General features: G+C 40.2%; 2 protein-coding genes and 1 long non-coding RNA gene across 6 annotated transcripts in view; 2 read left to right on the forward strand and 1 right to left on the reverse strand.

Moving 5' to 3' along the window:
* Nucleotides 1–2: 2 nt before the first annotated feature.
* On the forward strand, nucleotides 3–2,551 carry LOC135119217 (uncharacterized). The gene is made up of 3 exons (XR_010278054.1): nucleotides 3–324; nucleotides 1,032–1,114; nucleotides 2,495–2,551. It is a non-coding gene; the product is annotated as an uncharacterized LOC135119217 (long non-coding RNA).
* Nucleotides 2,552–3,084: 533 nt separating this feature from the next.
* Nucleotides 3,085–14,201, forward strand: LOC135119216 (uncharacterized). 2 transcript variants are annotated; one of them, XM_064043286.1, is made up of 9 exons: nucleotides 3,085–3,463; nucleotides 3,970–4,035; nucleotides 4,345–4,406; nucleotides 5,360–5,441; nucleotides 6,115–6,294; nucleotides 6,919–6,984; nucleotides 7,756–7,846; nucleotides 8,318–8,390; nucleotides 8,845–14,201. In XM_064043286.1, exons 1-8 carry the CDS (start codon nucleotides 3,211–3,213, stop codon nucleotides 8,370–8,372), a joined length of 855 nt encoding a protein of 284 aa, XP_063899356.1. In that variant the 5' UTR covers nucleotides 3,085–3,210; the 3' UTR covers nucleotides 8,373–8,390; nucleotides 8,845–14,201. The 2 variants fall into 2 exon arrangements, with proteins under 2 accessions (XP_063899356.1, XP_063899357.1); XM_064043287.1 differs by having other exon boundaries at nucleotides 5,369–5,441.
* Nucleotides 14,202–16,418: 2,217 nt separating this feature from the next.
* LOC110382774 (uncharacterized protein) overlaps nucleotides 16,419–25,703 on the reverse strand; it is a 66,174-nt gene continuing 56,889 nt past the window's right edge. For all 3 annotated transcript variants that reach the window (XM_064043303.1, XM_064043301.1, XM_064043302.1), the window contains 4 exons: nucleotides 24,844–24,979; nucleotides 23,984–24,224; nucleotides 20,103–20,378; nucleotides 16,419–19,682 (listed from right to left, as the gene is read on the reverse strand). In XM_064043303.1, coding sequence (XP_063899373.1) covers nucleotides 19,468–19,682; nucleotides 20,103–20,378; nucleotides 23,984–24,224; nucleotides 24,844–24,979 — 868 coding nt within the window. In that variant the 3' untranslated portion in view covers nucleotides 16,419–19,467. The remainder of the gene's footprint in view (nucleotides 19,683–20,102; nucleotides 20,379–23,983; nucleotides 24,225–24,843; nucleotides 24,980–25,703) is intronic.

The following is a 25,703-nucleotide window of genomic DNA, read 5'->3' on the forward strand; positions in this document are numbered from 1 at the left end:
CCATCCGCCTAGCCGCTTCCTTAGCACTGAGTCAGTGACGAGCACAAGGAGCGACCAGCCGCCGCTCGACTGCTGCAGGTAACCATCCGCCTAGCCGCTTCCTTAGCACTGAGTCAGTGACGAGCACAAGGAGCGACCAGCCGCCGCTCGACTGCTGCAGGTAACCATCCGCCTAGCCGCTTCCTTAGCACTGAGTCAGTGACGAGCACAAGGAGCGACCAGCCGCCGCTCGACTGCTGCAGGTAACCATCCGCCTAGCCGCTTCCTTAGCACTGAGTCAGTGACGAGCACAAGGAGCGACCAGCCGCCGCTCGACTGCTGCAGGTAACCATCCGCCTAGCCGCTTCCTTAGTACCTCAACACCCAGCTGAGTACCAGTGTGCCACAAGGAGCAACTGCCTATCTTCTTAACCCAGTAACCTGGCAACCTGATACCTATTGCTACTGATTATCAGACTGTTCTTACTTCTGACTACTCGTAACGACTGCCATCATCATCTTCCTGCCCTGCTCCCAAGTCATTTGTGGTCGGCGCAACATGTCTTTTTCTTCCATTCCTCTCTGTCCGACGTCATACTTACATCCACTCTCTTCTGCTTCATGTCCTCTGTCAGGCAATCAATCCATCTTTTCCTCGGTCTACCTCTGCCTCTCCATCCTTTCACATTCATACTTAGCACACTCTTTGTAGCATGCGTTTCACACCGTCGCATCACATGCTCACGTTGTCCATTCTGGTAACCCCACACATCCATCTCAACATTCTCATCTCTGCTACAAGCACTCTTTTCTCATCCTTCTTTACGTCGTAACGACTGCCAAAGATGTTCAAATGACAGCCGGTACTAATTGAATGTCTTCTGAAACGTGAATGAACTCGTCACTGTCAAGATGGTCAGACGCGCGGTCTGCCGTTAACGTCAAACGTTAACCTTATGATTGTCTTAAATAGTTAACTAAGTGTAAAGTGTAAATTGTAAAAGTAGTGATTTGAATACATGACAATATAATATGTATGTATATGTTGTTAGCAGGACGCTGAGCGGCAGCGGGTCGCTGCGCTGCGCGTCGGGCGGCAGTGTGCGAGCACAGCCCGCGCTGCACATACCCATCGGTCAGTATACTGTCGTTTTATTTTAGTTATTTTACATGTTAGCTAATACAAAAGTCATTATTGTAAGTAAGATATAGCCAATAGGCATGATGACTGAAAAAAGTAATTAGTCCGTCTTTTAGATAACCTTAAAATAATGGACACGTATTTTTTATTTTCTCTCGCAATCAAAAAACAACGAAGATATAACACGATTAAATTTTGACTTACGTCACGTCTGAGTACATATTTGACACAGACGTGACGTAGCCCAGCCCCCACTCTCAGTCTGACTGAAACTTTTGTGAAAATAAAAAAATACGTGTCTTAAATTTTTGTTCAGTCTAAAATGCGGACTAATTAGAATCACAATTTTAACCCTGTCATCATGCCTATTACAAGTTTTCACAACTAAGATGAACAATAGTAAGCTACTTACTACAAAACTGATTAAAAATAAAATTATACAATTAAATGCATGCTAGTTACTACTGAACATGATTAAAGAAGTAATCACACAGAGTCTTTTTAAGTTTCACAATACTAGTGTTACAATCGATATCGACTTCCTCGCAGGTCGAATTATATGCACGACTATACGTGGTTTTAATGTATCTATGTACAGTCAACTGCAGCTCAGTGGTAACAGTTTTATAGGAAAATCCTACTTATTACTATTGAGTTAAGGTGCATGACAGTTACCACTGATGTGCAGTTTACTGTACATGTAGAATTACGGTACAAGTTTATCGACATCATAAACGTCAGTTTTTTTTTTTATAACTGTTTACTTTCAAGTATATCTTGAACACCAATGCCTGATAAAAAGGTGAAGGAAAACATCTTGAGGAAACCTGGACTATAACGTGTGAAATCAGCAACCCGCATTGAGCAAGCGTGGTGATTAACGCTCAATCCTTCTCCGTGTGAGAGGAGGCCGCAGCACAGCAGTGGGACGATAACAAGGCTATAACAGTAATTTACAAAGTAACTGTTCGCTTGCTCAATGCGGGTTGCTGATTTCAGACTATATAGTCCAGGTTTCCTCAAGATGTTTTCCTTCACCTTTTTATCAGCCATTGGTGTCCAAGATATTCCTAGAAAGTACATAGGAGGCTGCAGGCCAGCAGTGGGACGATACAAAGGCTGTATAGTTATCGGCACGAATCTTGAGCTCTGACCTACATCTGCGCAGAAGTAATTTATTAGCAAAGAACCAATCCCGAGTGATGGCTATGACGCGATGCACTGCGGGACAATCACCGCTTTAGCCCCCGCGCCTCACTCCATACCACAAAAGGGACACAATAAATTACTTCTGCGCAGGTGAAGGTCAGAGCTCAAGATTCGTGCCGATACCTATAACAGTAACGTTATAAATGTACTATCGTTGTGTTACAGACAACAGTCGCGCGGGCACGTGCGGGAGACGAGATGGTGCTTCTAGATCTGCTGATGCTGCACTACACAGGTATCATATCACTAGTTGTTTGTTATTTTCAATTTTTATATTTTTATTGGGTGATTTATGTATGTGTAGCGTATATCTGATCTATATAAGGCTAGTACACAGTGTGACGAAAATGTGGTCCCTTTTTTAATTCTTGTACATTATATTTGTTTTTTTTTTTTGAAAGGAATACGGACCAGAGTGTGCAAAGAAATCAGTTTTTTTAAGAAATCTTCAGTTTTTGAATTGTGTAACATAGAATGATCAAAAATGTTGACTGAAATCATCAGAATACTTTCTGCTCAGGATCAATGGTTTCCCTAAAAGTGAGCATTGAAAATTACTCTCTAACAATCTTGGTGACTTCGACGCAAGTCCTTTGCAACAAATAGTTAAACTATAAAATGGTTTTTTTGTCAGAGTGTAGCTCTGCCTTGTTTCTCTGTCTCTATCTAACTTTTGTCAATTTACCTGCTGAAAACCTCCCTAATTTAAACATTTCTGCCATTTGAAGCATCTATTATTCTGTCCCCTGCAGACAGTCAGTCCCCCGGGCGGCAGGGCGGCCGGCCGGGGCAGCACTGTCCGCCTGCGTGCCCGACGTGTGCGCGCCCAACGCCAACACGCATCTGCTCACCGCCCGGGACTACTTCCGACACGCGCCGCCATGGGGTATGTACAGCACAGTCAGTCCCCCGCGCAGCACTGTCCGCCTGCGTGCCCGACGTGTGCGCGCCCAACGCCAACACGCATCTGCTCACCGCCCGGGACTACTTCCGACACGCGCCGCCATGGGGTATGTACAGCACAGTCAGTCCCCCGCGCAGCACTGTCCGCCTGCGTGCCCGACGTGTGCGCGCCCAACGCCAACACGCATCTGCTCACCGCCCGGGACTACTTCCGACACGCGCCGCCATGGGGTATGTACAGCACAGTCAGTCCCCCGCGCGGTATAGAGAGGACTACTATATACATTGAACTACTTTTAATACATGGTGCAAGAGTGTGACCTGCCTCGTTAGTCTAGCTGTCGCAAGTACGGCTGCTGAGCACGAGGTTTCGAGTTCTATTTCAGAGTCGGGCCGAAATCGTTTTGTGGGCTTTAGAAACTGTCACATAGTAGCCTAGAACCTGGAAGTTGTTGATTGATACACCCGTGCATCGGAGAGCTGATAAAATAATGCTCAAGCACTACAATAAGTCCGTGGCCAATAATCAGCTAGGAGGACAGCACCACTTCCCACACTCAAACTATGTAGAAGTAATCTATAACATACTCTGATGTATGAGATATATTGCTGCCAACTTTCTTTTATCCAATAGCTCTTGCGTGATAAAGGAATAAACATCCGTGAATCCATACATTGTTTTCTCAAGATTTGACTAAATACAATAAATTTTCTAACAAGATATGTTGTTATTTCAGAATACAGTGGTGGTGGAGTTCTACAGTTAGACCTAGGTGACGGAGCCACGCATACACCAAGACCTGGTAACTAACTGCCCATTGCTATAACCTATCTATCCCTTGATTTGTTTACTAGCGATTGGAATTTTGACAATAGTTTCATACAATAAATGTCAAATTCCTGTCGCTAGGCTATGGAAATTTGTCTTGTAATTTTTACATAAAACGGTTTAATAATTGTTTTTTTAGAGTGTCTATGTAGTTTCTTGCCAATTCTTCTCCATGAGACCCGCTCTGGAACCGTGCAACTAGCTTGACGTTTCGAAAGAGCCTGCAAAGGCCAATTTGAAATAAAAAAAGTTGACTTTGACTAAAAGTGTTCCGTTTCCGCAGGGTCTCGAGCTCAGCGGGCGGGCGGCGCTCACGGCAGCCGACAGCAACGGGAACACACGCCAGTGAGTTATATACTGTACCGCTATACATACTGTACCACTGTCCCAATGTACCACAGACCCAATGTTCCCTCTGTCACGCTATCCATCAGTTGTACAAAGCTCCATTAAGTTAAAGCTTCTTTAAATCTATTGCAGACTCTTTTTATCTTGTTGACAAAGAAAGAGTCAGCAATGGATTTAAAGTCGGAATTGAAGTCGTTTTCGCTTTGTTCACATTTTCTCATTTAAGTAATTTGTGATGCGAATTGGTGTGGAAGTCGATGTCAGTAAGAGTAGCGTAAAGCACCTTAGACTGCAAATAGGTGTTGAACTCGCTAGCTATGTATAAGTGGAAGTCGCCGTCCACATGGAAGTCGGTGACAGTACGAGTACCGTGAAGCAACTAATTACATGTTGAAGTCGCTCTCTGCTGTAGTGAAAGTCGTCGACCACATGTAGATCTGTTTCATAATAAGTAAGGTTACGTAACATGGCGTGAATACAGCTTTTGAAGTCGCTGAAGTCGGTGTCGCTATCCGCAGTGAAGTAATGTGACATGTACAATGGTCTAGAAGTCACTGGCTGTATATTTAGTAGTGGAAGTCGCCGTCCACACATGGAAGTCGGTGTCTCTGTGGACACAGTGAAGTAATGTGACATGTATATTGGTCTAGAAGTTGCTGGTTGTACATATTGTAGTGGAAGTCGCCGTCCACACATGGAAGTCGGTGTCTATACTCGCACAGTTAAGTAATGTGACGTGTATCTTGGTGTTAAAGTCGCTGGCTGTATATGTAGTAGTGGAAGTCGCCGTCTTCACATGGAAGTCGGTGTCTTTACTCGCATAGTGAAGTCATGTGACATGTATATTGGTCTAGAAGTCGCAGGCTTTACATTTACTAGTGGAAGTCGCCGTCCACACATGGAAGTCGGTGTCTCTGTGGGCACAGTGAAGTAATGTGAGTTGTATATTGGTGTTGCAGGCGATGTCGTGTCTCCGAAGCCGCGCCGACGACGACGAGCTGAGAGCCGCCATCGAACTATCCGTTATAAGAGGTAGGTTACCTGTAACTAGTCGTTTTGTGTGGTTTTTATATGTGTTCTTGGGGGAATTACTGCCCGTATCGGGGTAAAATATAGCTTATGTTAGTCGGGAAGAGTGTAGCTTTCTAACAGTGAAAGAATTTTTCAAATTGGTACTGAAGTTGAGGAGTTTTTAACAAATAAATAAGGACATTCTTTTCATAGTAAATATCCGATTTATTTCTACAAAATTTATTATTTGCTTTTGCTGCTTTTATAACGTGATTCGATCAAATTCTACTACTTATAGCATAAAGGCTTGTAAAAACTTAAATTACAAGTCCAGTAAAATAGCAACCAAAAGCGCTATGGATGTAACTCCTGCATAATACAAAGCGACCACATAAGTTATTTATAGTTATCGGCACGAATCTTGAGCCTGACCTACATCTGCGCAGAAGTGATTTATTAGCAAAGAACCAATCCCGAGTGACAGCTATGACACGATGCACTGCGGGCCAATCACCGCTTTAGCCCCCGCGCCTCACGAATACCACGAAAGGGACCCAATAAATTACTTCTACGCAGGTGAAGGTCAGAGCTCAAGATTCGTGCCGATAACTACACCGGGACAGAATGACTGACAAAACTGTCCATATTACGGTCTATCATACAAAACACTTGACAATCCACACATTGCCCACAGCATACTCGTCCTCCCGAGCCGGCGCCCCACCGCTAGCGGTGTCAGCATCGCCCCCCCTGGCGCCGGCTGCTCCCCGAGCCCCCGCCCCCGCGGCCCGGGGCTCCGCCACGCTGCCGCATGAGCGACGCACTGCTCATGCTGCAGTGGCCGGTCTGCACGCGCCGCTGCATCAGCCCAGTGGTGAGTCAAGGCTGCGGGATTGTGACAAACAGTTACCGCGGCGCTGGTACATAAAGGGCTTAAGAAGGAACATGATGATTTATTTATTTATGTATACAATGTTTTTAATATGTGTATACGGTGCTTCAAACCATACAGACAGATTTATGTTGCTGGGAAGTTTTTTCTTCACCACTTCTTCTTCCCAGCCATAACACTACGAAGTGGTGAAAGGGCGGGCGCTTTGGGGGCTATCTTTTGTAAATTTGACGTTTGAAAAGTACTGATTTTCAGCCTACTTTGAATAAATGACTTTTTGATTTTGATGATTTTTGGCATCGAAAAAAAAGTTTATGTTCTTATTCTATATCTTACTGGGTTCATAAAGAAAACACTAAACCATGTCAACGATTTGACCCGCTTTCTGAGAGAACAAGCACCACAATAGAATTAAAAGAAAAAATATTAGACAATTTTCTTTCAGTAATGTTTTCTTGTATTTTAGTATGTTATTAAGGTTTTTCTACACACAGTGTTAGCAGTTTTTTCTATGTAAACCACTTGCATGTTACGCAGCATAACAATAGACATTCGTCAATAACTCTCTATATATTAATAGTAATACCTCGCTATGTGTTATCGCAGGCAGCCGGAGCCGCGCCAGTGCGTCCCCGCAGCGCGAGCTGCACGCGCCCGCACACCACCTCGCGCGTGAGTATATACATATACATTATACATATTTATATACAGTAATATATCATATATACTGTCTATATGTCGTATCGTATATAATATATAAGACAATAGCTTTTACCCGCGACTTCGTTCGCGTGGAATAGACTTTCGGCAGATTTTTGGTTTGACCGATAGATGGCGCTATATGTCCGGAATAAATTTAATTTTTTATTTGTATTTTTCTTTATAATAAAAACTATCCTATGTCCTTTCTCAAGTTCCAAATTATGTCTGTACCAAATTTCACACAAATCGGTTCAGTAGTTTAGGCGTGAGGAAAAGACAGACAGACAAAAAGACAGACAGACAGAATTACTTTCGCATTTATAATATTAGTAGGGATTACATGCGGCAGAGATGGGAATGTTTAGAGGAATGTGTGGTGTGACGCGAATGGATAGAGTGAGTAAGGAATAAGTATTTCATCGAATGAATAAAAAGTTTGAAAGTGGCGCCGGTATCAGAAAAACTGCGTGGAAACCGGCTATCGTGGTATGTGATGCGGAGGAATGAGAGTCATGTTGTGAGAAAGATGATGAGCATGAATGTGGACGGATATAATGGAAGAGGAAGACCAAAGAAACGATGGATGAATTGTGTTAAAGTGAATATGATTCGAAAAACTATTACCTACTCGCGAGACGCCAAACAGAAACGTAGGGAAGGAGAAAACATTTTGCGCCGACCCCAAATAAAATTAGGATAAGAACAGAATGATATACTTACTGACTATATATCCTGTTCCAGTGAGTCGCCTCGGCAGCGAGCGCAGCGCCGGCCCCAGCCGCAGCCCCAGCCCACACAGCCCGCACTCGCGTCTATACCGCCCCCACTACAGGTACCAGCCCCATCCAACCCGAGCCTGCACCCAACTATGTTGGGGTCGGCTGCCAGTCTAACCGCATGCAGCTGAGTACCAGTGTGCCACAAGGAGCGACTACCTACCTGACCTCCTCAACCCAGTTACCCGGGCAACCCAATACCCCTTGGTTAGACTGGAATCAGACTTGCTTCTGACTACCCGTAACGACTGCCAAGGATGTTCAATGACAGCCGGGAGCTACAATTTATCGTATCTTTCGAAACACGGAAGAACTCGCCGAGTGTTGTTACTTGGCCATGAGATCCCTTTAACCGTGGAGTTTCTTGTCCGTTCTTCTCCATAGGAAGCTACTTTTGAAATGGACAACTAAAATCAAAATTATTCATAATTTTTGACGTTCATACGTGCTTGTAAAGTCCTAAATGAAATAACTGATTTAACTTTGACTTTATTATCGAGATTATAGTAATCATGATTTGTTTTCAGAGTGGAACCTTCATACTCTGGCGCGAGCGCGTCCAGTCGCCACACGTACGCGTGAGACACGCCTGACACACAGGTGAGACACATCCTCTATACGCCTAGCTGTTGCCCGCAGTTTTACCCGCGTGTATAGGAAATTATTTCCCGTAGTAGCCCAAGTTATTCGATGTCAAATTTACAATAGTCCGTGACGTCAGTCAGATGTGGAATGAAATCGAATGTGGACATTTCGGCTTCTTTTTATGTGGTTGCGGGAAGTAACTTCTTCTCTTTTAGAGTAATACCGAGATCTAAAGCTGGTTTCTCAAAACCATATAGTGAGAGATATAGTGTCGAGTAGTTATCTGATAGTTAATGCTATTGCCAGATAAAGGATGCTTATAACTTCTGCCAGATATTACTATCTGAGACTTCTTGACCAATTGTTTATCTGACAGATAAGTTCCCGATGGGCTTTCAGAGACTTTATCAGTAATCGATGAAATTGACAATGTAAGTCATTATGTTAACAAGTTGTTTGTATGTTTCAGCGGCTGGCTGGTCGGCGAGAGTGATGCGCCGCTCAATATAGACCCTCCTCTCTGAGGCATACTGAACTATTGAAGTGTTACTTGGTACTAGGTGTGTGGTCAAAATCATAGAAAAATTCATTAAAAATTGCCTGAAAGGAACGTTTTTATTGCGACCAAATGCCATCAGAAGCTAAAGTAAAAATAAATTTATGTATAGTCCAACAAGTAAAATCGTTTAGTGTCCTTTAAAATGTGCTATCTCTTATCTGGCTACCTTTTTCCCATATTGAGGTCAACTTCCAGTCTAACCGGACCGCAAACGAAACTTTTCTAAGTTTACATGTACTTTCTGAGTATATCTTGGACACCAATGACTGATTAAAGGTGAAGGAAAACATCTTGAGGAAACCTGGACTTTAAAGAGTGAAATCACCAACTTATTTTTGGCTCAATCCTTCTCAGTATCAGAGAAGGCTTGGACTAGCTGATGATAATGATTATAAAGGTACTTTCAAATCTATTATTTTGACCGCACACTATATCGATCGCATTCTCGTCACCACTGCAGCGCTGTGTTCCATATCTCTAGACTCTAGAGACAGAGAGAGTCTCTGCTCCCCCCTCTCCCTCCCTACGTCCCCTCTCTCGTCCCAGTCCTATGATCTCATCATATAAGTCAAATATACTTTATGTAGTATTTAACTTGATTAGAATTTACAGTGTGAAAATTGCAGTTTTTTGGGATTTTTTGATCAAATAAAGAAAGAAAATAACTATATATAAAATATTCGAGTTGATAACCTTCTCTTTTCTGGAAAGTCGGTGAAAAATTGTCTGGAATTGCCAAAAATGTTAGGCATGCTATACTCAATTTGAGCAAATATACTTTAAAGGTAAACAATCTTGATACTTTTTAAACAAATACATATTTCTTAAACAAATAAACTGCTGCAGAAAATAATGATTCAATTGATTAAGTTAATATTATTATTGTATTTATTTACATTGGAGTTTAACCGTATTTTATTCATAGACTGAGTTTTTAAATAAAAAGTAATGTCAAGATAACATTGGTCATTCTAATCAAGTTAAATAAAACAGAGTATGATATACTGTATTATATAGACAACGTAAGTTCATATAAATTGGTTAAAATTAAGGGTAAGTTACACCATTTAACTATAACGATAACCAAACCATAACCAGCCGTATACTTGCCGCCCATTGGTCACATCGACGATTTGGCAACTGAAAATGGTTCGGTTATCATCATCCTCCGAGCCTTTTCCCAACTATGTTGGTGTCGGCTTCCAGTCTAACCGGATGCAGCTGAGTACCAGTGTGTCACAAGGAGCGACTGCCTATCTGACCTCCTCAACCCAGTTACCCGGGCAACCCCCTTGGTTAGACTGGTGTCAGACTTACTGGCTTCTGACTACCCGTAACTACTGCCAAGGATGTTCAATGACAGCCGGGTTCAACAATGGTTCGGTTATCGTTATAGTTAAATGTTTTAACTCACTGTAAGAACTATTGGTAATTAAATATGGACTTTGGTAAAAGTATTGCTTTATAGTACTTGCGTTTGAAAGAGATGACTGATTTTTTTGCAGTTTTCAATCAAAAGTTCATGAAATCATCTCTACAATTCGTGCCAAATATGTTTGCAATTTTGAAGTTAGTTATTTGACGCCTTACGCATGCGCAAAAAGTGTTTTGTAACTTTTTTTTGATTGTGGATAGTGGGTAAAGCACCAACCTCTCAAATACGTCAAGTATGAGTGCATGGGTTCGATTCCAGGTCAGGCAAGTACCAATGCAACTTTTCTAAGTTTGTATGTACTTTCTAAGTATATCTTGGACACCAATGACTGTGTTTCGGAATTGCAAAAGGTTTTTGGTGTCAACTGTACTTGAAATATTGAAGTAAAATAAAGCAATACTTTTATATAATTTGAGTCTTTCAAATATACACGATGGTATTTTATTAACACAGGTATAGATGTTTTATCTCTCGAAAGCGAATGAGCTGAACTTATCTTTGTTCCTACATATACATAGTGTGTGTATGAGTGCGGGACTCGGCCCCTACTGAGCGCGAGCGAGCGCACACATACAAACACTATGTGCATGTACGTTTACACACTAGTATGGCTCACCCGCTTTCGTGAAATAAAACATCTGATAAAAGGTTGTATAATAAGATATCATTCGTGTATATTAACGTCAATATAATAATATATCTGTATAATATTAGTATATAGTCAATGTTATATATTCTGATAAATATGTTATGTTAACATTTACATTGATGATAACAGTGTTTATTGCAAGTTTTCAATCTGTCTAGCGTGCACCCAACTATGTTGGTGTCGGCTTCCAGTCTAACCGCATGCAGCTGAGTACCAGTGTGCCACAAGGAGCGACTGTCTATCTGACCTCCTCAACCCAGTTACCCGGACAACCCAATACCCCCTTTCTAAAGTGCTAACACTAAATAATGTGAAGTATTAAAATGAAATGTTACATATTTTCCATCTTAACTTGCAATAAGCACTTAACAAGCTCTTTTCATATAACTTTACCGGTCTGAAGTCAGCAATTTGTCGCCACATTTAGGCCTGGTTTCAATGATTACCGATAAAGTGGCAATTAGTTATCTGATAGTTAAAGCTATCTGCCAGATAACGGCTGCTTATAATTTCTATCTGAGACATAAACCGAAAGTTAAAGTAGTATTAAAGTCCTGATAGGCTATCAGAGACTTTATCGGTAACTCTTGAAACTGGCTATTAGACTACCGCCAACTTCAGGCCGGCACAGTTATTTGAAAAACTGTAAAAGCTTATAAGAACTGAAAAATTGTGTATTATATAGTAAGTAAGAGTATGTGTGTTCGTCACACGCCACAAGACAATCGATATTATTATATGAAGTTATATGAACTTGTACATAATTAAATAATTATTATCGTAAGGTTATTAATACTCCTGGATATGACTGTTTTTTTAATAATTTAAAATTTTATTTCAAGAATTTTAATGTAACTGATATCTGTTAAGGAAATATGTGAAAATAATATTTATTTACTATCTTCAGATAAATCATGTTTTTTGCACTATTTTGTTTCTTGGTCTCAAATTATGTATTATCTCAATTTAAATCATGTTTTGTCGAGCGTTTTAATAAATATGCAACTATCACTGCCCATGTTAAAGACACAATTTTACCTTATATGGTACAACGAATAAACTACGGTTGTCGTCAAATAACTTTGCTTATCCGAAGACAGTTGCTAGTGACTTAAAGACATGTCAAAATGTATGAACAAAACTCGATTGATATCATCAAATAAGTTTATTGCTCTGAAATCAAGCATTTGATACTTCTCACATGTTCAACAAAAACACATTTTGACATTACACAGAAACTTGTTGCTAACTTCAGAACAGTAAAGTGGTTTGAAAAGAACTGTAATATGTAATCTATATTTACAACTTTGTTCTGTTATGACTTCAGTTATAAATAAACTCAATACTATGATGATAAATCATTGCAATACAGTCTTTTGCACATCGGTCACCCATCCATAACAGATGTGCATAACCTCGCATCACAAGCATTTAATATATGCTGTTGTAACACTGCCATTCAGTCTCAAAGGTTTTTTTTACTGTTTGATAATTTTTTTTCACAATCACAACCTGGTTACTGCCAATATTAATACAAATGTGTAGCTAAATAGATGACCTGATGGAGAAATATCAATAATAAGTTATAGTTTATCATGCATTTATTTTTAGAGATGCCATATAATTATGTCACAATCTTAGTAATGGAGCTGCCGAGGTCAGCAATTGGATGGGTGACCGTGTTCTTTCACTAACTTTTCTTCTTGTTTTGTCAGACTGACATTTAACATCAATATACGACTATTCCTCTGATATACTTACGCCACTGAAGTATAATAAATTCATGTTTTTAAGACTTTGTTGAACAATGTTTGTTTGTGAATGTAAGCGACGCTCTGAGACGTGAGTTAGCGTTGTTGGACCAATAACGTATGTGTGTAGTGAGGATCAGATGTATTACCACGTTGTGTTAGTCAGCAATGGGCGTCTGTTTACGATTATAACACGGTATATGCTCTATGTATTTTGCACTGGTTCTGATAATGTTCTGAATAATGCATTTCAATGTTAATTCTAACTTTAAAACCTTTTTTTTTTTAACATACTTCGTAGTGAATTATGTCAGTTGAGTCGAAAGTTAATGTCGTATGTATACGCCAGCGCTGTATTAGGCTGCCCGCCCGCGTCCGATAATCAGTGACCGATTTTTTTTATAGGAGGGAAGAACACTGATAGCGACATAGATTACAAAAAAGTTGGACAGAAATGCCTGGTCAGATCGTCCTACAAAAATCGGCCCGATTATTTTTCCTACAAAAGGAATGATGTGGAAAAATAGACTTTTCTACTATGTATGAATAAATTGAAGTTTCCCAGCGCGTCCTCAACATTCACAAATAAAACATTTGTTAGTTTAAAGACGATATTATTATAATTGTAAAATAAATAATAATGTGTGCGTTCGCGCAGCGGAATGTTGTTGAATTTAAAGATTTTAATTATGCAGATAATTAGTGTAAGACGTCCTATAATTGTGTATGGTAAATAAAAATTTGTGTATGCAGCCATTGTGGAGAAATTCACCAAAAACAGATTCCGCTGGGCGAACGTTGGCGAACGTTTTCCTGGCGGAACTTTTTTTAATCCATAGACTTTAGAAGAAAAGAGATGTGTCCGAAAATTAGTGTGTATTTGTGTATAATTGATTATGTATGAATGAAATCAGTGCATGCATAAACTTCGGAGAAATTCAAGTTTCCGCTACGCGAACGTTTGGCCATTAGCTAGTTTTCATATAAAGCGCTTACATAGAGAACTGTAGATTTTTACATACGTTGTTTTGAATTTGTTTATATTTGTTTAAAAAACAGATTTAGAAAAAGTCGTAGGATTTAAAAGATAAAAATATAAACGTAAAATACACTTATTAGGACTTAGTGATTAAAGTATGCAGTTTGGGGTCTAGATTTTCACGTTTACACAAACCTTGTAAGTGTCTCCAACATGTTGCCAAGTATCAATGATGTTCCGTTAGTAATTAAAAAGTTATAGGATATTTTACCATGAACAGATCACTGTTTACAAAGCAGTCGAATATCACGACGTTCTAAAGGAATTGCATGGTAAAATGTATGCCAATAATTAGTTTAATCATTCAACTATTCACTTGCAAAATTTCATGTCATTAAATTCAGTAATTAAAGAAAGACAATTATAATACTGACTAGCATCGAAACCCTACATAATCCGACCAAGTTCGGATAGCTACAAAAAAGCGGCCGTGCCATATGTCTAAGTAACGTTCTTAACTTGGTAGGTTAGTATTTATTAATATGGTACAGTTGCGTACACAAGCGTTAGGAAAAAATAAAACAATTGTATTTCTTGATTTCAAAATATTTTTTTAATTATAATGCCACTTCTACGATAAAAATAAATCTTCAATTAACAAGTACTTCTCTATTTAATTATCCGTGTACAAAAATATTTTTATTATTATTACTTACATAAATTACTTGACTACGTGATTAAAAATAACGTTAATAAACGTTACGTATTTTAACTAAAATGTCGTAGATAGTGGCATTATTATTAAAAAAATATTTTTCATTCAAGAAATGCGATTGTTTTATTTTTTCCTAACGCTTGTGTACGCAACTGTACCATATTAATAAATATACTAACCTTCCAAGTTAAGAACGTTGCTTAGACATATGGCACGGCCGCTTTTTTGTAGCTATCCGAACTTGGTCGGATTATGTAGGGTTTCGATGCTCCGTCAGTATTATAATTGTCTTTCTTTAATTACTGAATTTAATGACATGAAATTTTGCAAGTGAATAGTTGAATGATTAAACTAATTATTGGCATACATTTTACCATGCAATTCCTTTAGAACGTCGTGATATTCGACTGCTTTGTAAACAGTGATCTGTTCATGGTAAAATATCCTATAACTTTTTAATTACTAACGGAACATCATTGATACTTGGCAACATGTTGGAGACACTTACAAGGTTTGTGTAAACGTGAAAATCTAGACCCCAACCTGCATACTTTAAGAACTAAGACCTAATAAGTGTATTTTACGTTTATATTTTTATCTTTTAAACCCTACGACTTTTTCTAAATCTGTTTTTTAAACAAATATAAACAAATTCAAAACAACGTATGTAAAAATCTACAGCTCTCTATATAAGCGCTTTATATGAAAACTAGCTAATGGCCAAACGTTCGCGTAGCGGAAACTTGAATTTCTCCGAAGTTTATGCATGCACTGATTTCATTCATACATAATCAATTATACACAAATACACACTAATTTTCGGACACATCTCTTTTCTTCTAAAGTCTATGGATTAAAAAAAGTTCCGCCAGGACAACGTTCGCCAACGTTCGCCCAGCGGAATCTGTTTTTGTTGAATTTCTCCACAATGGCTGCATACACAAATTTTTATTTACCATACACAATTATAGGACGTCTTACACTAATTATCTGCATAATTAAAATCTTTAAATTCAACAACATTCCGCTGCGCGAACGCACACAATAATAATGTATAAACCCGTATGTATGATATAACGTTGTATAAAGTTCTGTGTAGATATGTTGTTCACGAAGTTTTTATAAAACGTAGCCGCGAGCCGCGCGTGTGAGTGCGGGTTCCACTCCTGGATGTTGTTACGACAGATCATTTGCATTATTATTATTATGTAAAAATTAAATATTTATTCACAAGCTTTCTGGTTTTATTTTATGATCTTAGCATATGAAGGGTCCACTGTAATAATGATGAATGTAAAAAAAACATGTTTTTCTTATTCAGTGATGCCATTTGGTCACTTGTTTGACTATGTAGTTATGAAATCGCGTGGTCAAAATAAAAATTATACCATCTTTAGAATGCTACATTACTTTGTTCACTGCTGCAATCGCTTAGACCTTGTCCAGAAGAAGCGGATTCGTCGCGACACGTTTCGCGCGAATTCATTCGCGCGCTATTGAGATTATATACCATAAGTGCCAAAGTGGTTTAATAGGCAGTCGTTGACAGGACTGATTGATATCTTTTTTCCCCAGTGGTTAACAACGTTCCAACCATAACAAAAATTGAATTTTATGGTATAAGCTATCATTTGATGTGCAATGTGGTTATTATTGGTTATGCCGGTTAGACTCACTGGGCCGGCGGAATACGCACACCTTACGTTGTGAATACTACCTGTTATCTTTTTTATTTATTTTGTTATATGCACATGCACCTTCTGTGACTACTCCTGACTGATATTGACAATAATATAATGCAAATACGGAAATTACTAAAACCCAAAATGCAATTTCGGCCCGACCCGGGAATCGAACCCCAGATTTGCCAACGAGGCAAGGCAAGGTCAAAGTGTGAGGGATTGAACTAATCAAAAATTGTTAGAGAAGTAAAAATAAAATAAAACGCCAGCAAGTAATCCATAGTAATATTTATTTGAATAGTTAATGTTCATCGTACTAGCACCAACCCCTCCGCCCCCTGTACATACATACATTTATACATCGCCATACATTTATACATTGCTATACTTATCTACTATATACTTTACTTAACGAAATCAACACAAAATCATAAGTCGCGACGGAATCTACTCTGATACATAGTCTTTTTATTTCAATATTTTATTATACAGTGTTAGTCGCAATCAAGTCGTCATTTTGAAAAATGTTTTTGGATGTAAACTTAAAAAAAATACAGAATAAATCGGATATTGTACTGTTTCTTAAATATTTTTGCAGTGGGTAAAATCATAAAATTGACTTAATTGCGACACACCGTATTCCACAATTGAGATCTAAATCCATTCTATTATGTTTACATTTACAATGTCTTATGTTGACTCCATACATTGGCCCCAACATTCGCGTCAATATTGGATGTTGGTCAACTGTGTCACTTTGCAAAGAAATTTCCAGTAACGGAGCAACACTTTGGTACAAATATTGGAACCAATGTTCGAAACCAACATTACAATAAAATGGCGTCCGTCTATACTTCACCGAATTATACTCGAAATAATTTCAAAACACACAAAATATAATTATTGTAATCTCGAGTACATTTCGGTGAAACTATTTTTATTTAAATATTATTTTTATTAGTATTTTTAACAATACATTTAGATTTACAGATCAAATATAGCTTTTTAGAGACTTTCTACAGAAAAAGATTAAGAGCAAGTATCGATATTATGCGTTTCATGAGCCATTCGTCGAACATTCTAGAATCATCTTTAAGTATCATTCCCTCTTTACATACAAGCGAAATAGCACAATTATTAAATTCCTGGAATTCAAGACGTAGCTCATACAATACTATCTATATTTCAGTTAACGATTCCATACATACCAAGCCTGTACATCGCGCCATACATTACTGTACATTATTATAATTTATAATTTTCTTCAATATTATTTATTTATTTATTATTTAATAAGCAAGCTTTACATTATTATTTAAGAAATGCGTTTCGTGGCCACAAGCGGACTATGTTAGATAACTATACTATACAATATGAATGTATGGTTTTATAAGTTTAGGGAGACAGTCACGAGACAAAGTGAAATTGTCAATATTAAAAAGAATTTTAGTTATTTATTACATTAATTTGATAATAACTTCTTCAATACATCTACTACGGTCTACTCATTATAGACACATTTATGATTTAGAAAAATATGTGTGTAAGTGTGTGTGTGTGTTGTGTGTAGATGAAATTTTATATAACATGCATGGGAAGAGAATTATATCTGATGATATTATGTTTTTGCCCGTAGGGTTTAGATGATTAGATTTTTATTTTTACAATAATTTCTATGTCAAGTGACTGTCTCCCTCTTAAACATCAATTTGTTAGTCAATCAATTAAAGTATGATGTATTAGAAGTCATTACTATTATTTGAAGCGTGGTATCATTTATACAGCGGTTAGAGGTAAAACTACTCTTTGCATTGAAGACTATCTGTTGCCCGCGGTTTCACCTTTCACTACAATATACTGAAAATGTGACAAACATACAGTTTCGTTCTAATACTATATAGGATAAAAGGTTTGTACTATTTTATCTAAATGGTGTGATTCTTATGTCGCGAGTCCATAGCTAGCATGTGTTCGCTCGCGGCGGTTGCAGTGTCGCGGACATGTTAGTAATGTTCGCGCGCAATGTGTTACTGTTTGCTACAGCGAGTACACCACGAGATACATGCGGTGTGCGTCAATATCAAAGATTTGAGTTGAAACAGCAATATTGATCCGTTGTCATGTATCAAGACTGTGACAAGTCAAAAGTGATGATGAACTATAATGAGAAGTTTGATATTTTTACCCAAAATATATATCTTAACAGGCTACGTGCACAGGTAGGCAGGTGCAGGGAAAACCTATGTAAGTGGGGCTACACTGACGACAATAGCTGCGGGTGTGGTGCCATACCACAAACCATGCGGCACCTTTTATGCTGCCCACTATGCCCCGACAGCTGCATAGTGGATGACCTCTATAACGCTACTGACAATGCCGTATGCGTAGCGAAATATTGGGCCTCAAAAATTTAAGTTTGCCATCGACTCGCGAAGAAGAAGACCCAAAATATATTTCAAGACTCAATTTTTATTTCAGCCCTGAAATACGTGATTTTCCTTCATTAACTTGACAATAGTAGATGTATGTACAGCAGGGCTGTTACTCACATCATTAGTAGTCACCTCGAGGTTACATCTCACCGAATTATGAACTTAACGTTGGTAACTTGTCCATGAGACGATACATAGCCTCTGTTATTTTATACTAATAATTTAAACAATCAATTTTACAATGTTTTTGTGTAATCTAACAAAAAAATATATTTTAAAATAAAGATTCTTAGGAGATTATTTACTTACTACATTATTACTCTTAAAAAACAACCAAATTCATTAAAACTTAACATTCGAGATTAGACAGATTCATGCCAATTCCTATAAACAAGAAACGAGTCAATTCAATATGAGGCTTACGTCAAAAAGCTACCGTCCGTAACGTCTCCATGCCAATGTCTTTGTGTGTGTGTGTGTGTGTGCATGTAGATGTGTGAGTTTAAGTTAGAATGAGAGAATAGAAGTGATTGTTTTATGAGTGTGTGCGAGTATGTGTGAGTATGTGTGATGGTCACAATCCTATAAGTTTACAATAACATCTAATAACTATAGTATGTACTCGTCTATTATGGCTTTAATAACGCGGATGCGCGTGTCTTTTCATAAATACAATCATATTTGTTATATCTACACGTAGATGGGTTCACACGTAAGATTCAATTTCTATTTCTCTTAAACATCAATATTAATGTTTTCAAGTTTGTAGCAAGCTTTATGTAACACCAAAACTTAGAGCGTTTACATATAACACAAGTTAGTCTTTAAGGTAACATATCTATGGGCCGTATATATAAAGGTAGATTGATTTGTTTTTCAACATAGCTCGTTCATTTGACTCTAACATTGAATTTGAAGTTTAAATTGTACATCCATTTGTGATTATTGCGGAACCACTGCGTACTCCAATGTATAGTAGTATCATTACCGACCGTGTCCCGTGTCGCTAGCAAGTAGTGCATGCTCACAGGTCGGTCTCGGAGGCCTGTGTGTCGAGCCAGTGTCGGGGCCGCGCGCGGCGACTGCGCCGAGACGACGAACCGCTCTGTAGGACAATAAATGTAGTGTTAGTACAAGGAAATAATTAAACATATAGTAGGATTTAATATGGATTAAGATGTAAAAGTACTTCATTTAAATGTAACGTCATAACTGGCAAACACTCGCAAAGTCAAAGTCAAAATCGTTGATTCGTTGATGAAAGTAGGCTAATTACATTTTTTTTGCAAGATTACTACTTTTTAACGTCAAAATGATAGCACCCCAAAACGCTCCCTTTTATAATGAAATAATGAATTGTTATGGCTGGAAAGAAGACGCAGTACACTAAAACTTGTCACTCCCACGCTTGACGTCAAGTTGACAGATACGACGTCGGCCGTGGGTGTCGCGTTACGCGCCCAGCTCCTCGTCCTCCACGTCTGTAGTACATACATACGACGTCGGGCTGTGGGGGTGTTGTTACCTTGTGCGTGCAGTGCTTGTTGAGCGCGTGCGGCGCGGCGAGCGCGGAGTGCAGCGCCACGGCCGCCTCCATCTCCGCCGCGCTGCAGCCCGCGCCCAGCTCCGACTCCTCCACGTCTGTAGTACATACATACGACGTCGGGCTGTGGGGGTGTTGTTACCTTGTGCGTGCAGTGCTTGTTGAGCGCGTGCGGCGCGGCGAGCGCGGAGTGCAGCGCCACGGCCGCCTCCATCTCCGCCGCGCTGCAGCCCGCGCCCAGCTCCGACTCCTCCACGTCTGTAGTACAAACAAACATACTTTATACACCACAAACATAATAATACATATCAAGTGAAAACATAATACCGAGTTACACTCTCGCCTCACGCCTCACCTCACGCCTCGTCTCGCAGCTCGCGAGGTAGCGAGTGCCTGTTTACACTCTCGTGCATTCGGTTTGCGTTGAGCCAGCAACGTTCGCATCCCTCCTTAGCGAGGCTCTTTGACTCGTGCCCAAACAACCGCCTCAGACGCGAGTGCCGCAAGATGTGAGGCGAGCTGCGAGGCGAGGCACTAGGAAGCGTTTCCACTCTCGCCTCGCTACTCGCGCGAGAGTGGAAACCGGCTATAAGATAGAAGATGGACAACCCCTAAAACGCCCGCCCATCACTACTTCCTACGTGTTTTTATTGCGAAAAAGAAGTAACGCAACAAACTCCCCAGCAACATATGTCTCTCTGTTAACACAGCACAACCAAAGAATTCATAGATGTACAGTACAATCTGCTCTATCATAACTCATCATCTTCCGAGCCTTTTCCCAACTATGTTGGGGTCGGCTTCCAGTCTAACCGGATGCAGCTGAGTACCAGTGTGCCACAAGGAGCGACTGCCTATCTGACCTTCTTAACCTAACTGTTCAGCAATGTTATTCTACTACTATCCGTGAAAACCTATAATTGGCTTTCTGTTTCTTTATATATGTCTACAACATTGTTTTGTGTAGCTGTTAGTAGTAAATAAATAAATCATCATCCTCATCATCCTCCGAGCCTTTTTCCCAAGCTATGTTGGGGTCGGCTTCCAGTCTAACCGGATGTAACGTTGTACGTTATATTTTGAATATTTAAAAATACTAGACTTGCTATATCTCAGCCGCGCGCCGCGAGCCGTGAGCCGTTGACGGGTGACGGAAACCGGTTCGGCGAACTATCCCTCCTATGAGGCGACGCGAGCAGAGCCGGCGGTCAATCGCGAGACGGTCACTAGCACGACGCCGCGAGCCGATACAGTACTGGTCTATGTTGGTTTTTAACTCGCTGGTATATCGCATTTAATTTTATCCTAAATTAACTATTGTGCTTTTAAAATTACTATTAGAATCAGTGTATACCCCAGATCGGGTGAGTGTTGCAAAATATTGCTTATTATGTGCATCTAGAAAAGTTTTACGTGAGTACGTGACGTGTCGTAGAATGACTTGCTAATTTCATTGTGCATTCATTATTTTATTTCATGCTACGACCACGCCTTTGTTGCTGTTCTTATGGAATATTACCTATGGCCTCTGTACTTATTGCCATAACGCTTTTAAAAAAATATCATGTGGTATTTGACCTTACATGACCGGTGCACTTAGACCGTGTCATAAGGGCCACGCCCTACAATTATTTTTCCATATCTTCCTTTTAAATAATTTCTTATAGTGTCTACCTATTTATTAATTTCATTAACTTCATTTAAACTAGTGCTTTGCTTTTTAAATCATGCAAATACTTTCATCCTCATCACTTGCATTTAGATTACATTTTGTTAGCTGTAATTATAATTTGTCACGCTGCCTAGGCTGCCTCATCTCGATGCTATTTAGTGCTTGATCACTGCTTTCCATCTAGTTAGGTAGTGAGTAAGTGGAAATCGGGATGTTGCAGTCGTGGCTGGAATATAACCGGACCGTAACTAAGACGGAACATAACGGACATTCCAGGGTTCAAGTACCTGCCTACCTCCAGTCTACTAGTCTAGTCTAGTGACTACGCCGGTCTACGTGCCTGTGCCTACCTACGTGCCTGTGCCTACCTACGCACAGTGATTCACTCTAAGGCCATAAATCGAAAAATGTCATCGGCTTATCCCCATTAGATCTACTTACTAAGTGATTAACAAGTTAACAAGCTTCCGAAAACTCTAAATACCAGTGTCATAAGGTCAACTTATTATTCACTTTTGTGCATCGGAAGTTAGCGCATCTCGAGTCTAATTATCGCAACGTGTGAGTCATCAAAACTTAACACTTTGTTTTTGAGTGTCACTATTCCAAATCAAGTGTTTACGTATGGTGACAGTATGGAGGTCCAAGACCAAGGTATGTACTTCTATTATCAACTACTTTTTTATTTTTTTTAATGCGTTTAATATTTTATTTTATTTTTTTATTGAAGGTAGCGTTTTTGTAGATTTGTTTGGTATACTTTGATTTCATTTGGACCTATAACTTTTTGCTGCTCAGTGCTGCACTTGAGGCAAATGTTTTTCGAATAAAGAGGATGTTCTTATAAAACCATATAAGTTTCATCTGCATCTTTCTGCCCCTTCTTGGGTTAAAGGAGTATCAAAGTATGCATGTCCATAGTAAAGAAAAAAACTTTATATTTTAAGTTCAGCTTTCATGTTGTTTTAGGTAAAGTTTTCAAATGTTCTGTTTCGAGGACGACTACTTTTGACATTTGGCACTCTAAAGAGGGTAGTCCAAATGAAAAATGCAACATGTCCTGAATACTTTTACAGAAACATCGTGCCTTTCGGATGACATCGAAAATATCAAACTAGAGACTTTAAGTAATAAAATTATGAATGTATGTAAACGAATTTCTCATTATTGGGCAATATCAAATCGTAGTAGGTCTAAGTTTATAGAGAAATATTCAGATTGGCTTAATGTAGTTGAAAATATTGATGTAGAGCGAATTGAGTTACATGTATCTCAGAAGTCTGACAAAGTTGAACCATCAACTTCTTCATTCATCCCTTCCTAACAGGTTTACGAAAGTTCCCTGTCAAAAACAAAAGGTGTACTATCAAAAATTGTACTAGATTTGTTATCTGTTTGTAGTAAATACTTTTGAGCTTGAATGTATTCTGGTATATTTTGTGTTTTGTGTGTATTTGCAAAAAAGGTTGTTCGTGTATTTTTGTTGTTTTATTTTATTCCTTTATGGTTGTTTTTAATATAAATAACCATTATTTATATAGATTTTACATTAAAAGTCGCAGTATGACATGTTCTAGGTTTATCGTCTAAAACAAAATTACTGCGAGACATTTTTACACCCAAATAGTAATGATATATTTTTTAATGAATGTGGATATGTTATAATTTTAATAATTTACACTTCTCTTAACATATTTCAACGTGTAAAATAAATTAATTAAGAGTATTTGTGAGTTTCGTATTTATGGCCGCCTTTGTATGGAGCGTGAATCACTGTGCTACGTGCCTGTGCCTACCTACGTGCCTGTGCCTACCTACGTGCCGCGCCTATCTACGTGTCCTGCATCTACCTGCGCGTCCGACATCTACTAGCGCGCTGCACACCTACCCCGCCTGACCGCTGCCGAGCTGCCTGACTATACAGGGTAGTGGTGTTTCTATAGCGGGCTGGAACTTAACGCGTGCTCGATAGTTCTAAACTCACTCCCGGCTCTGCCGATCTTTTTGTAAAATATACCTATATACTAATGTACTAAATTTCTTTTTATTTTTCTACCTATTAGTCTACCTACCACTAACCTAAACGTTACACGGATTAGTAAATAAATAAATAATAATACATTTTATTCTATACAAGAACTTATACGCACAAGCTAGAATATACATATTCGAGCTAATAAATGCAACTCACCATGATAAGAGAACAGCTTGGGCTGTGTCTGCGTGTCCCTGAGCGCGACGGTGTCGGCCTTCAGCCGCGCCGCGTGCGCCCGCAGCCGCAGCTCGGCCGCGCGCGACCAGCGCGGGGCGGGGGCCGCCGCCGCCTGCGCCAGCCAGGGGCCCGGCGACAGTAGGGCACCCACTACTGCGCCGCTCTGCTCTGACTCGAGGCGGGAGAGGAGTTGGGAGGCTACCAGCTCGGCGGCTGCACGCTGGAAGAGTAAGACGTCAGGGTGAATAATGTGGGGGAGTATATAGGGGAAGCACATAAGAGAGTACATAGGATATGAACACGGACGTGGATTCCTGCATCGTATATTATGTGGCAGTTACCTGTTTGGTCCGGCTGACACAAGCGTGGATGTTGAATACGAAGCCTCAGTTTCGCATCGGGATATGAGAGTGAAAGAATAATAAGTGCACCTGTGTCTGCGCAAATGCTTGTGCACTATAATATGTTCTGCGCATCTGACTGATCTCCTTAAATGAGAACAGCCGCCGTGGCCGACAATCGTATTGTGACGACATACCTGGTCGTGCTGGTCGTGCTGCGTCTCCGCGAGCGCGAGCAGCACGTCGTAGTGAGACATACCTGGTCGTGCTGGTCGTGCTGCGTCTCCGCGAGCGCGAGCAGCACGTCGTAGTGAGACATACCTGGTCGTGCTGGTCGTGCTGCGTCTCCGCGAGCGCGAGCAGCACGTCGTAGTGAGACATACCTGGTCGTGCTGCGTCTCCGCGAGCGCGAGCAGCACGTCGTAGTGAGACATACCTGGTCGTGCTGGTCGTGCTGCGTCTCCGCGAGCGCGAGCAGCACGTCGTAGTGAGACATACCTGGTCGTGCTGGTCGTGCTGCGTCTCCGCGAGCGCGAGCAGCACGTCGTATGTCTCGAGCGCGCGGTCGGCGGCGCGGAGGGCGCAGCACAGCGACACGGAGGTGGACTCCTGCACGGCGCACGCGCAGTACAGCCTGCAACACGAGAGAGTGTCACACGTCTGCTCGCCGCCGCAGCGCGCGGAGCGCTGAGCGCTGTAGGGAGCATCGCTCCTTATTTATGTGTAGCCGCGTCGCGTGCACGATTCCTTCGGCGTCCTCAGATCCCTCAGGCTCCGATTGGAGCGTTCTTATTGGTCTCAATACCACCACTACTCTTAAACACCCGACGGTCCCGCCAAACATGTGTGGTTAAGTGCAGCTGTGTGTGTGACGTCAAGTGTAACTGTGTGTGTGTGTGTGTGTGTGTGACGTCAAGTGTAACTGTGTGTGTGTGTGTGTGTGACGTCAAGTGTAACTGTGTGTGTGTGTGTGTGTGACGTCAAGTGTAACTGTGTGTGTGTGTGTGTGTGACGTCAAGTGTAACTGTGTGTGTGTGTGACGTCAAGGTTAACTGTGTGTGTGTGTGTGACGTCAAGTGTAACTGTGTGTGTGTGTGTGTGTGACGTCAAGTGTAACTGTGTGTGTGTGTGTGTGACGTCAAGTGTAACTGTGTGTGTGTGTGTGTGTGACGTCAAGTATAACTGTGTGTGTGTGTGTGTGTGACGTCAAGTATAACTGTGTGTGTGTGTGTGTGACGTCAATATAAGTGTGTGTGTGTGTGTGACGTCAAGTATAAGTGTGTGTGTGTGTGACGTCAGTGTGTGTGTGTGTGTGTGATCAAGAAGTGTGTGTGTGTGTGTGTGTGACGTCAAGTGTA

The sequence above is a fragment of the Helicoverpa armigera genome, chromosome 31 (assembly GCF_030705265.1).
Source record: "Helicoverpa armigera isolate CAAS_96S chromosome 31, ASM3070526v1, whole genome shotgun sequence".
Lineage (NCBI taxonomy): Eukaryota > Metazoa > Arthropoda > Insecta > Lepidoptera > Noctuidae > Helicoverpa > Helicoverpa armigera.